This window comes from Bufo bufo, chromosome 6 (assembly GCF_905171765.1).
Source record: "Bufo bufo chromosome 6, aBufBuf1.1, whole genome shotgun sequence".
In the NCBI taxonomy this organism is placed as follows: Eukaryota; Metazoa; Chordata; class Amphibia; order Anura; family Bufonidae; genus Bufo; species Bufo bufo.
The window spans coordinates 127531730-127543851 of NC_053394.1; the positions used below are offsets into that span (position 1 = coordinate 127531730).

Here is a 12122-nt window from a genome sequence, read left to right on the forward strand (position 1 = left end):
CGAAGTGACAATTACCAGTTTGGCCATATATTTGCCTTGTTAAGTTCAAAGGAGAAAAACGGCAATACATTTCTAATATTGTGTGAATGAAGCCTAAGGCTTTATAGCTTTCCCCTAGTCCAAGAAAAAAAAAAAAATCCAAGAAATTAACAGAACACTTACAAGGTGTCCTTCTTTTTAGCTGCAGATCTGCCAGTTTCTCAGACTATCTCATCTACACTGTGCATTTGGCAGTCCAAGACCCTTCCTGCTGTCCTTGGATTGGCCAGCACTCCTCATGTAAACATTGCTGGCCAATCCAAGAGCAGGGCTGTAGGAAGTGCTTTGGAGAAGTGGTGCGGCCATCTTGGATAGCAGTAGAGGAGCCTCAATATTAGCGGTTCTGCAATTAAAACGATGAAAAGGAGAGCAGGTAAGTGTTCTGTTCTTTCGCCTGTTAATGTGATTTTTTTTTTTCTTGAACTGGAGGATCACTTTATGTTCATCTACAATAACTTTAACTTTGTATTTTTTTTCTTTAGAATTGCATCTCTTTCCTGTGCCATAGTCTCCAGGGTGTTGATCTCATTTCCAGGAGCTGTGTAACTTTATAGCCTATGAAAGACTGTTTTAGTATCTTCTAGCCGATTTATTGCTATTGGGGTTTCTGGGTAATTATTCTGTCATATTGCTGTGCTCATGACACTTACCAGCCGGTCAGGGGGAGCTCATCTCTGAAATCAATTACTTCTGGCAGTTTATAATGTGCTTCCAGCTGGCAAATATTCTTCAGCTCTTGTCGTAATGTGCATCATACGTAGTGGAAAGGGAAGATAATTCAAGTAGACTGTCTCACAATGGTTTAATAAAAATCAATATATAATTTTTTTTCTTTTTCCGAGAGAAATATCACTGCAATGGTGCCCATGGTAGAGAGGGGTATCATCAACGTCCATTGCATCTCGCTTACTGTTCCTTGAGTCGTGCCGTGTCACTTGGCTTTTGAGCCTTCCCCCACAGCCACTGCACCAGGATAGAAGGATGGCCCTGTATCATTTTGCCCTGTCCTGAGCATAGGCCCCTGTAACTGATAGTGAATCATTGCTACCATTATGTTGCCAGTCTTTTTTATTTTGTACATTACTATGGTGCAGATCATAGTATTTGATGAATTTGTATTATAGTTATTGGGGTTGCACTGTTAATATATGACTTTTGGCATGGGTTCCTTAGGGTATGTACTAGAAGAGTAGCCAATGCAATAGTTATCGGTCTGTTTTAGAGACTTGGTTCATCCTTTTCCCAACCCAAGTGGTGCACACCTCTTCAGAGTATATGCATTGCAATGACCTATGGGCCAAGGTCTTAAGCAGTTGAACAATGGCCCAAAGGTCATAGACTGGGAAAGCAAAACACAGGCCCTTCTGGCCTTGGTGACAAAACCCAGCACAATAATAAGGAACTGCTGCATCCCTCATACACAGAGGCACAGCGTGAGGAAAATGGAAATCAACAGTTTACTAATCCTTTTAAAGGGGTTTTCAAGTTTGCATCAACATCCTTTCAAATAATACCTTATGAAAGTTGCTGTAATTTTGTAATGTATTTTTTTTACCTTTTTATTGCTCCTATCTCCTATTCTGGGCTGTGATCACATGACTATGTCCATGCAGCTCCTTATTTCCTGTGATGTTATGTCCATGGGCGGGGAAGTGATAGGGGAGTATCTATTACAAGCTGGGTGGGAGGAGCTATAAACTAGCTGGATGTTGGGGGCAGTGATAGGGGAGTGTCCATGTAACTAGCTGGTGGGAGGAGCTATAAACTAGCTGGCTGTTAGGGGCGGTGATAGGGGAGTGTCCATGTAACTAGCTGGTGGGAGGAGCTATAAACTAGCTGGGTGTTAGGGGAGTGTCTATGTAACTAGCTAGGTGGGAGGAGCTATAAACTAGCTGGGTGTTGTTAGGGACGGTGCTGAAACTGTGGTAGAGAAAGGAGAAGTGCATCATGGATTTGGTTGGATACAGCAACAGGAAGTGCTACATACAAGACGGAAACCAACCAGAGGGATTGGTTTACGCCAGGCATCCTCATACTGCGGCCCTCCAGCTGTCGTAGGCTGTTCAGGCATGCTGGGAGTTGTAGTTTTGCAACAGCTGGAGGGCCGCAGTTTGAGGATGCCTGGTTTACACAGTGAAAATGGACCAGGAGAGTCCAAATTGGAAACAAAAAAAAAAAAAGCATGGGGAAGATGTACATGAGATATCTGTTAAACACCTTAGTAATCCCAGAAAACCCCTTAAGATGGTTGTTTCATTTTACAAATATTTTTGATTCTGTTTGTAACTCTAGGACTGAATATCTTTCTTGGTTCCAGGTGAACCCAGGGAGCAAGGCTGCATTGGCTGATATATGTAGTGGAGATGTTGTGACAGCCATTGATGGAGAAAACACAGATGGGATGACTCATTTAGAAGCACAAAATAAAATCAAAGGCTGTGAAGATGAACTCTGCCTCACGATAAACAGGTAACTCTCAATGTGACTATAACAGTCTTTCTTTTTTACTGTAACCGTCTTGGAATGACAAAAACTTGCTGATCTCATGGCTGTTTTAGCATCCGCTCATGTAAGAACATGACTTTCTGCACATTCCTGTGGTCTCCCCATGACACGTGGGAGCATGATTTGTCAGGAGACCTTTACATCCAAATGCAAGGAGCGGTAAAATCTTGGAGCTTTGCTTCAGGAGCGAGCGTGAGAGGCCGTAAAATAATGTAGATTATTCTGAGTGTATTTTAGGAATGTGTACTATTCCCGCTCTCCAGGCCTCCAGGTAATATGAATGCCTGGCTTTTAAACAGCTCTATGTTAGAGGTCTATGTAAATGCAGATAAAGTCCGTATTTTTTATTGGACCCATTGTTAGTGGTCCGTATTTTGCGGCCAAGTATAAGACATGTTCCATTTGCGGAACGGACTTAAGAACGCAGAAAGTGCATGGATGATCTGTGTCCTTTTCGCATCCATATGTCTGTTTTGCAAAAAAGGATGCAACACGTACATCACCCCGACGCCGCCATCTGTATTTTTAAGACCCCAAAATACATACAGTTGTGTGAATGTACTCTTATGGAGCATGGGGAACAATCATCTGCAGAAACACATGGCACCGCTTATCTCTAGGGTATACAATAGGATTGGGCAGGCGAAACTCAACATGTTCAAATCTTGTATCTCCCCACAGGAGACATCGGGGAGTGTCATTCAGAGCCTGAATGTATAACATAGTTACATAGTTAATACGGTTGAAAAAAGACATAAGTCCATCAAGTTCAACCAAGGGATGGGTGGTGACAGGCTCGGACAGACCCACAGGGGTACAAGTGAATCCCCTGGTGGGTTCCTGAGCAAGGTGGACCCCTAGTCTCCCACTCCCTGCACAAGTGGCACATAACACAGTAGACTTACCGCACTACATACATTCAATGTACAGAACCTCAACCAGCCTACGTTCATATAAGAAACTCCCCTGTTTATTATTATAGACACGATCAGAGCTGAGATGACTTCTAGCTATAGAGGAAAGCTGCCAGTGTCCTCTTCTCCCCAGGATCTACCTACCTTATAGTTGCTGCAGGGACCCCCATATTCAATCACCTGGTAGCATCTTGCTGCTGTGTGAGCAGGTAATATGGGAATGTATCCTTATGATGGGTCCCCAAAATACATTTTACCGGTGGACCCTAGACACCTCAGTCCGACACTGGGTGGTGACGTGACTCCCAGAAGGAAGTGAGACTCGGATAACATGTTTTACAGAAGAAAAGAGCAGGTCATGATAGTAAACCTCATCATTATCTGAATATGTGACCTGTTACACTGGTGGCAGTGGCGTAACTACCGAGGAAGCAGGGGAAGCGTCTGACAAGGGGCCCGGGCTGACAAGGGGCCCGGCGCCCGACAGCGTGTCAGTCAAGTTAAATCTTTTTTATTTATATGCAAATTACCTTTCTAACGTGCCCAAGAGGTTGTCCCTCCGGCCGTTTGTGCCCAGCCGCGCCCATTATCGCCAAGCTCACCACCGCCCCGCTGTTAATTATTCACTGCTGTCCTTGTCTTTTTTTTTTTCTAAGTGCGCCGTAGTCTCGCGCATGCGCTGATGTTACTCACGTCCGGGCCCATGCGGTGTCCTGGCAGCAGCCTCAAGTAGTGTAATCACGCATGCGCCAGCTTTCTCCGCTTTCTGGCGCATGCGCGATTACATTACTTGAGGCTGCTGCCAGAACACCGCGCGGGCCCGCACGTGAGTAACATCAGCTCATGCGTGAGACTACGGCACACTTAGAAAAAAAAAAAAAAAGACAAGGACAGCAGTGAATAATTAATAGCGGGACGGCGCTGGGCTTGGCGATAATGGACGCAGCTGGGCACAAACGGCCGGAGGGACAGCCCTTTGGGCACGTTAGGAAGGTAATTTGCATATAAATAAAAAAGATTTTTTATCAAAAATAAAAAGGACAGGTGGGGGTAAAAATAGTATATAAAAAATTGGGCGGGGGGCTGGGGGGGCCCATACAAAAATTTGCTGTGGGGCCCAGGCACTTCTAGTTACGCCCCTGACTGGTGGTGTCCTAAAATGAATCCCTTTCTGATCTCCAACCTTATGTGTCAGTGAATACTAGAACTACCCAAACTAGCCTTTTTATCTTGAAAATTGGACCTGATCCCCTAGAGCAGTGATGGCGAACCTTTTATAGACCGAGTGCCCAAACTGCAACCCAAATTTACCCTGAGTACTACAATCCAGTATAGTATATCTTCCATGTACTTTATCATTCAGCTATAATAGCCTGCCTACATTCAATGCGCTGCCTGGGCTGTTCATAGTGTGTCCTGCGCTGATGATAGCAGGGAAAGTCTAAAGCATATTGGTACACCATAGACTTTTTCCAGGGCGTGGGTGCCCACAGGGAGGGCTCTGAGTGCAGCCTCTGGCGCCTGTGCCATAGGTTTGCCACCACTGCCCTAGAGGTTTAGATGGATAACACTAAAGCTGGTCATACACTTGAAGGAATGCTTGGTCTACAACGATCTCTGCCAATTCTCCCACATATATGCATGCATGGCTCAACCAGGTGTGCAGGTGTAGAGAGTGTGAGAGGGGAGAAAGCTGTTGCCAAACTCCCCACAATACATGTTGGGTCATCCGAACCTATCGAAATTAGTGCATTTTGCGTATCGCAACATCCCTCTCCTGTGTAGAATTGCCTATTCTTGTCTACAATTACGGACAAGAATTGGATGTGTTCTATCTTTTTTGCAGGACCACAGAACGGAAGTACGGATGCGGCCAGCACACGTGTATTGTCAGCATATTATGCGGCTCCATTGAAATGAATGGATCTGCATCCGTTCCGCAAAATTGCGGAACGGATGTGGCCAAAATATACGGTCGTGTGAATGGGCCCTTAATGTGATTTTCTTTATTTTCTTTGTGTTTGATCAATGTTTGTTTGTTTGCCAAACTTAAATGACTGATTTGAAATGCATTAGAATATTAGAAAGTAGCAGAGCATTGCATTATACCAGGCATGCTCAACCCGCGGCCCTCCAGCTGTTGTAAAACTACAACTCCCACCATGCCCTTCTGTAGGCTGTCCGGGAATGATGGGAGCTGTAGTTTTGCAACAGCTGGAGGGCAGTAGGTTGAGCATGCCTGCTTTATACAATGATGAGGTTTACTTGCAAAACACTGGACAGTCTTTACATCATACATTTTGTCATTTTGTACATGCACCCTCTGAATTGCAAAGCGATGTGGAATATGGTGGCGCTATATAAATAGATTATCGTATACAGTAGGTAAAATAGCAACAGTTACTTTTACGTCAATGTAGGCTGTTCCTAAAGTGCTCCTTGCAAAACACAATCTAATAATGTAGTCGCAGATTTATTATCTGGCAAGCAACCAGCTCTCATAAGTGTACCTATGTATTTGGGGGTACTATCTCTCATTCCGGAGAGCACCTTATTAGGCGGGAGGAGGCTTATAGGCCATACATGCTCCTCTATAATTCTGGGAAGAAGGTATGCAAATTAGCTCTTGGCAAGCTCTGCCTCTGATGCCACCAGATGTAAGGTGGCTATCCTACAAGTCATGTTCGACCCTTTAACCACTGTGATGCACCTGTCACAGTGGTTGAGGGAATGTATAGAGTGGGCTGCTGCAGTGAGCCTGCTCCATACAAGGCGGGTGCCGGCTGTATCATACAGCTGGCACCCAGCCACAATGACTGGGAATGGCGATCATGCCGAACACTGTCATTTAACCCCTCTGGTGCTGCGATCAACAGCAATCACAGCACCTGTGAGGTAAGACAGATGGATGTGGCTACCTCTGCCTTCCGATCGGAGCACCCACAGTGAAATTGCAGGGTTCCGATCGGTTACCATGGCAGCCTGGCCGCTTGTGAGGCCTTCCAGGTCTGCCATGGTAAGATGCCTGCAGCGCCGTGCACAAAGCACAGCACAGCAGGGACAGTGTCAGAATCCTCTTCACCCTAATATATCTCTATTAGGGTGAATAGGACAAAGGATCAAAAGATCCCAGGTTCGAGCCCCCTAAGGGGGGAAAATAGTTACTAAATAAGAAGTAAAAAATAAATAAAATAAAAAACAATAAAATATTAAAAGTTGAAATCGTCCCTCTTTCCCAATTTTACGTATAAAAATATTTCTGAAAATGTATGAACTCAAAAAAAGTTCCTGTGTGGTGCCATTTTTTTGTCAACTTTTACCCCCCAAAAAATTAAGTGATCAAAAAGTCATACGTACCACAAAAATGGCACCAATAAAAACTACAGTGTGTCCACAAAAAACAAGCACTCATACAACTCTGTGGATGGAAATATAAAAAAAGTTATGGCTGTCATAAAATGGCAATGCAAAGAAAATGTTTTTTTTTTTTCTTCAAAGGTTTTTACTTTTTAGGAAGTAGTGAAACAAAAAAACCTATACAATCATGTAATTTTTAGCACATATTAAACACCGTAATGTCAAACCCCCCCCCCCTCCTCCCAAAAAAACCTTGTCGGAATTGTGTTGTGTGTTGTTGTTTTTTTTGTTTTGTTTTTAACCCTACAAAGAATTTTTTTCCCCCATTTTCCAATACTTATCTCTCAAAAAATAATCAATGATATGGCTATATGAACAGAAAGTTTAAAAAGTTATGGCTATTGGAACATGGGGAGGAAAAAACAAAAATGCAAAACCAAAAATGGGCCCGGTACTTAAAGGGTTGAGTAGGCCTTGAGACATGACTTGGATAATAAATAAGCGAAGAGCTCATTTATATCCCTTCTTCTGAGTTGTAGGAGTAGAAATATTGTAAAAGGAAAGCTGGGTGGTATAATGGACAAGCTGGTTTACTTTTTACCTAGACACCATTAAGCAAAAGAAATAGACGTCTGCAATCCATCATGCTGCTTGTGTGTAATCTGTGACAAACACAGAGAAAATGCTGAGCCCACCGCATTCTCCTCTGTCGGGTTAGTTACCGTTACTGCCCTTTGGCTATACCAAACCACATGAATGGAGAGGCTGGTGTACGTGCTGAGGCCCATTGGACGTCAGTAAGAAGTCCTTTGCCTGTGGTTTCTATGGCTTTATGCACTTAATAAACACTGTGTAATAGTTTCTATTCTAGTTGGGACTCCAGTCATGCGGTGTTTGTTCTGGGATTGACACCGTTTCGATGAAGCAATATAATAGTATTTATAAGTATAACAAAGGTGCAGCCTGCAATACATTTGAAGCTGTAATGGAGCAAGAAGCCACAGACAGGACTGCGCCGCATAGACATTACTTGGCTCATTATAATCATTAACACTAAACAAGTACTGTAGCTGCTTTAATCCTCAATGTGAAAACATAAGAACCGTTTAATGCGATCATCTACTATAGGACTCACATCTTTGAACTAATCTATATAGAGATGTAAATTACTGTAGGCTTTAGGAGCCAGTTAGACCACAGTTTGATGTTAAAAGTGAAGATCAGCTACAAAGGGGTTCAAGAGTGGACTGACATTCTGCAGTGGAGCAGCTCGTCTCCCAAATGAACCAGGGGGCTACCAGATGTGTGTCTAAAACAGTTCAGTGACCCCTACTGCGTATGGAGCTCCTAAGCAGATAGATGGTCACTGAACTGTAACAAAGTTGCATCATCAGAAAAGGCTTCAATTTTCATGGTAGTATCCGAATTGTACTTCCACTGATTGGTAAAGAGTTGCCTTATCCGCTGAGTCACGTTTTCTGCTTCATCGAACGGACGGACGTGGCATCGCAGACGAGAAACATCAGAGAACAAACTTCAACCTGAAACCATTGCTGGAAGAACACAAGCTGGTGGTGGCAGCATTATGGTCTGGGGAAAGTTTTTGTGGCATTCTCTGGACCCACTCATCCATGTGAAAGGCAGGCTCAGCCGATTTGTGTATGAATCCATCCTTGCAGATCACATTCACCCATAAAATGCTGATTGTCTTCCCTGGGGTTTCTTCTAGCAAGACAATGCGACATGTCACACAGCTAGAAATGTCAGAGATTGGTTGGAAGAACATGACCAAGACTTCCAAATACTATGGCCCCCTAATTCCCCAGACTTTAACCTAGTTGAGCATCTGTAGGACCACTTCGATGGATCCTTTCCTATGAACCATCCAGCCGCTGTGTGATGCACTCCAGTCAGCATGGCTCCAGATACCTGTGACAACCTACCAGGACCTTGTTGACTCACTCCCATCAGCTGTCATGCCACGCTCTGACGATGTGCGGAGGTCGGCCAGGATAGCAGCACGAGTTTAGTATTTGTTTTGGAGCCGTGCTGGATCCGCCTCTCATCAGGTGCACTGGGTGGGGTCATTAGTTTAAATAGCATACCAGCCCAGTGCTCTGAGCGGATCATAGGAATCATTGTGGTCTTGGAAGCTAGGAAGGAAGGTTGTCTGTTTCAGCTCAGAAAGATAAGTGTGATTTCTAGTTTGGTTGTTTTGTGTCATCTCTCCCATCCAGGTTCTGTGCGAGCAGGCTGCTCCTATTTCCCCTCTTCACCATCTCAGGGAATTTAGGGTGAATTCAGCCCAGGCACGGGGACACATCATACCTACCATTAAGGTCTGCATGTGGGCTGAGCAGTGCAGCGAAAGAGGTCAGGGATTAGCTAGGAGGTGACCCTTCCCCTGTCTCTCGCCCAGAGCCTGGTTGGTGGGTTATCTCTGAGTCTGAGTGCACGCCCGCCGTGACATCAGCCCATCTAGCTTCTGTCTGTGCTGTGCATGGTGGTTACTCTGGATGTTAGCTGATGGTCAGAATAATGCGCCTTGATTGTGTGTTATTTCTGTATCCCCATATTTTTAATTGGTGTCCATAAATATTAAACCTGTTTTCTCCGAGGCTTTGAATTTAGTTATTTATTTTTATTCTGCTTTGTATAGGCTTTAAAAAGAATGTTGAGCCCCTTTAAGACTGTTTCTTCTTCTAACTAATTTCATTTTTTCTCATGGAATCTTTGAGAAGTGTGTTTATTACTTGGCATAAAAAAGCATTTCAGTTATAAATATGCAGTTATATTGAGTAATATTTTTTTCCTTTAGATTCCAAGACATCCTGTCATTTATCACACTGGATTATTTTTTCAATGTTAACATTGGTATTTTAGTCTTCTCGTTCCCATTGCTTGTACTGGAAGGAAACCTAAACTAATGCTAACTCACAAATCTCATACATGTACATTAAAACTCCATATAAAGCTGTGCCTACATGGTCTAGCTCTCCAATGTCTAAATGTACAGTACTTAAAGGAGTAAAAACCACTTTCATATGAAGCCAACAACCAGGCACACAGATGTTTTCTTTTAGTACTACATGTCGGCCATTCAGATGACAGATCGCTCTCTGTTCTGACTCGTGGGGGGATCCCAAGAAAGTACCTCTGCCCTCTATTCTATTTTGCTCATAGGGTCTTGCTAATATGCTATATAGATGGGGGTTGTCTTTACGAGACAATCTTTGCAAATTAACTTTACTCCCTGAAGCCTCATTCGCACATCAGTGTTTTGGTCAGTGATTTCTATCAGAGATAGTGAGGCAAAACCAGAATTGGAGCCTCCACAGACATAAGGTATAAGGGAAAGATCTGCGCCTGTTCTGTGTTTAGATCTGCACGTGGTTTCGGCTCAAAATCACTCATGGAAATCGCAGACCCAACACTGACGCGTAAATGAGCCATAAAGAAGGAAACAGTCTCTATAATGCTTTTATTTTACTCGCTTATATAACACTGACATATTCCGCAGCGCTTTATAGACATTATCATCACTCGCTCTACCCAGTGAAGCTCACAATCTACACTGACCAAAAATATAAACGCAACACTTTCGGTTTTGCTCCCATTTTTCATGTGCTGAACTCAAAGATCTGAAACATTTTCAACATACACAAAAGACCCATTACTCTCAAATATTGTTCACAAATCTGTCTAAATCTGTGTTAGTGAGCACTTCTCCTTTGCCAAGATAATCCATCCCACCTCACAGGTGTAGCATATCAAGGTGCTGATTAGACAGCATGAATATTGCACAGGTGTGCCTTAGACTGCCCACAATAACAGCCCACTCTGAAATGTGCAGTTTGATCACACAGCACAATGCCACAGATGTCACAACGTTTGAGGGAGCGTGCAATTGGCATGCTGACTGCAGGAATGTCTACCAGAGCTGTTGCCCGTGCAATGAATGTTCATTTCTCTACCATAAGCCGTCTCCAAAGGCGTTTCAGAGAATTTGGCAGTGCAACCAACCGGCCTCACAAAGACATGCTGTCTAATCAGCACCTTGATATGCCACACCTGTGAGGTGGGATGGATTATCTCGGCAAAGGAGAAGTGCTCACTAACACAGATTTAGACAGATTTGTGAACAATATTTGAGAGTAATGAGTCTTTTGTGTATGTAGAAAATGTTTTAGATCTTTGAGTTCAGCTCATGCAAAACCGAAAGTGTTGCGTTTATATTTTTGGTCAGTGTAGATTCCCCATCAGTATGTCTTTAGAAACCCACACAAACACAGGGAGTACATACCGACTCAATGCAGATGTTCTCTTTGGTTGTATTTCAACCTAGGACTCCAGAGCTGCAAGGCACCAGTGCTAACCACTGAGCCACCGGGCTGTCTAAGTAAATGTTGATCAAAAAGCCTTCAAACCTGACTAGCGAAATCAGCAATTTTTTTTCTCAGTGAACATAGCCTGTAAGACCCAATACAGCAGCAAAACAAACATGTACCCCATAAGTGGGGTACACAGCTTCCTTAAGGACCAAGCCTAATTTTGCAAATTTGACATGTCATTTTATGTAGTAATAACTTTGGAATGCTTTTATTTATCCAAGCAATTTGGAGTTTTTGTTTTTCTTTTCTTTCGTGACACCTTGTGCTTCATGTTAGTGGTAAATCTGGGTCAATATGTTTTACTTTTTTATTTTTTTTAAATCCTAAATTTGCTGAAAAATTAGCTATTTCTAAATTTGAATTTCTCTGCTTTTAAGACCAAGATGCCTCATAAAATAGTTATTACCATTCACCATATGTGTACTTTAAGTTGTCATTATTTTGTAAATGTCATTTTATGTTTTAGGACATTAGAAGCCTTAGAATTTTAGATTTCCTTTTTTTCAAGAAAATATCCAAGACTGATTTTAGTTCTGAAGTGACCTTTGAGGGGCTTACATAATAGAAAGTACCCATAAATGACCCAATTTTAGAAACTACACCCCACAAATTATTCAAAACCGATTTTAGAAACTTTGTTAACCCTTAATTTGTTCCACTGAAATTTATAAATTTATAAAAATTTACAAAATGGTGAATTTTCTATATTTTGTAGTTTTTCTATTTAAATCCATTTTTCCTGTAACACAGCAAGGGTTAGCAGCAAAACAATCCTCAATATTTATTAACCTGATTCGGCAGTTTACATAAACACCCCATATGTGATCATAAACTGCTGAATGGGCACACCACAGGGCTCAGAAGGGAAGGAGCGCCATTTGGCTTTTGGAGGGCAGATTTTGCTGGAATGGTTTTC

At 42.8% G+C, this 12122-nt stretch overlaps 1 protein-coding gene across 6 annotated transcripts in view; it reads left to right on the forward strand.

Moving 5' to 3' along the window:
* Nucleotides 1–12122, forward strand: part of PDLIM1 (PDZ and LIM domain 1) — a 78904-nt gene that overhangs the window by 30727 nt on the left and 36055 nt on the right. For all 6 annotated transcript variants that reach the window (XM_040434708.1, XM_040434710.1, XM_040434709.1 and 3 more), the window contains exon 2: nt 2357–2508. In XM_040434708.1, the coding sequence (XP_040290642.1) occupies nt 2357–2508 (152 nt within the window). The remainder of the gene's footprint in view (nt 1–2356; nt 2509–12122) is intronic.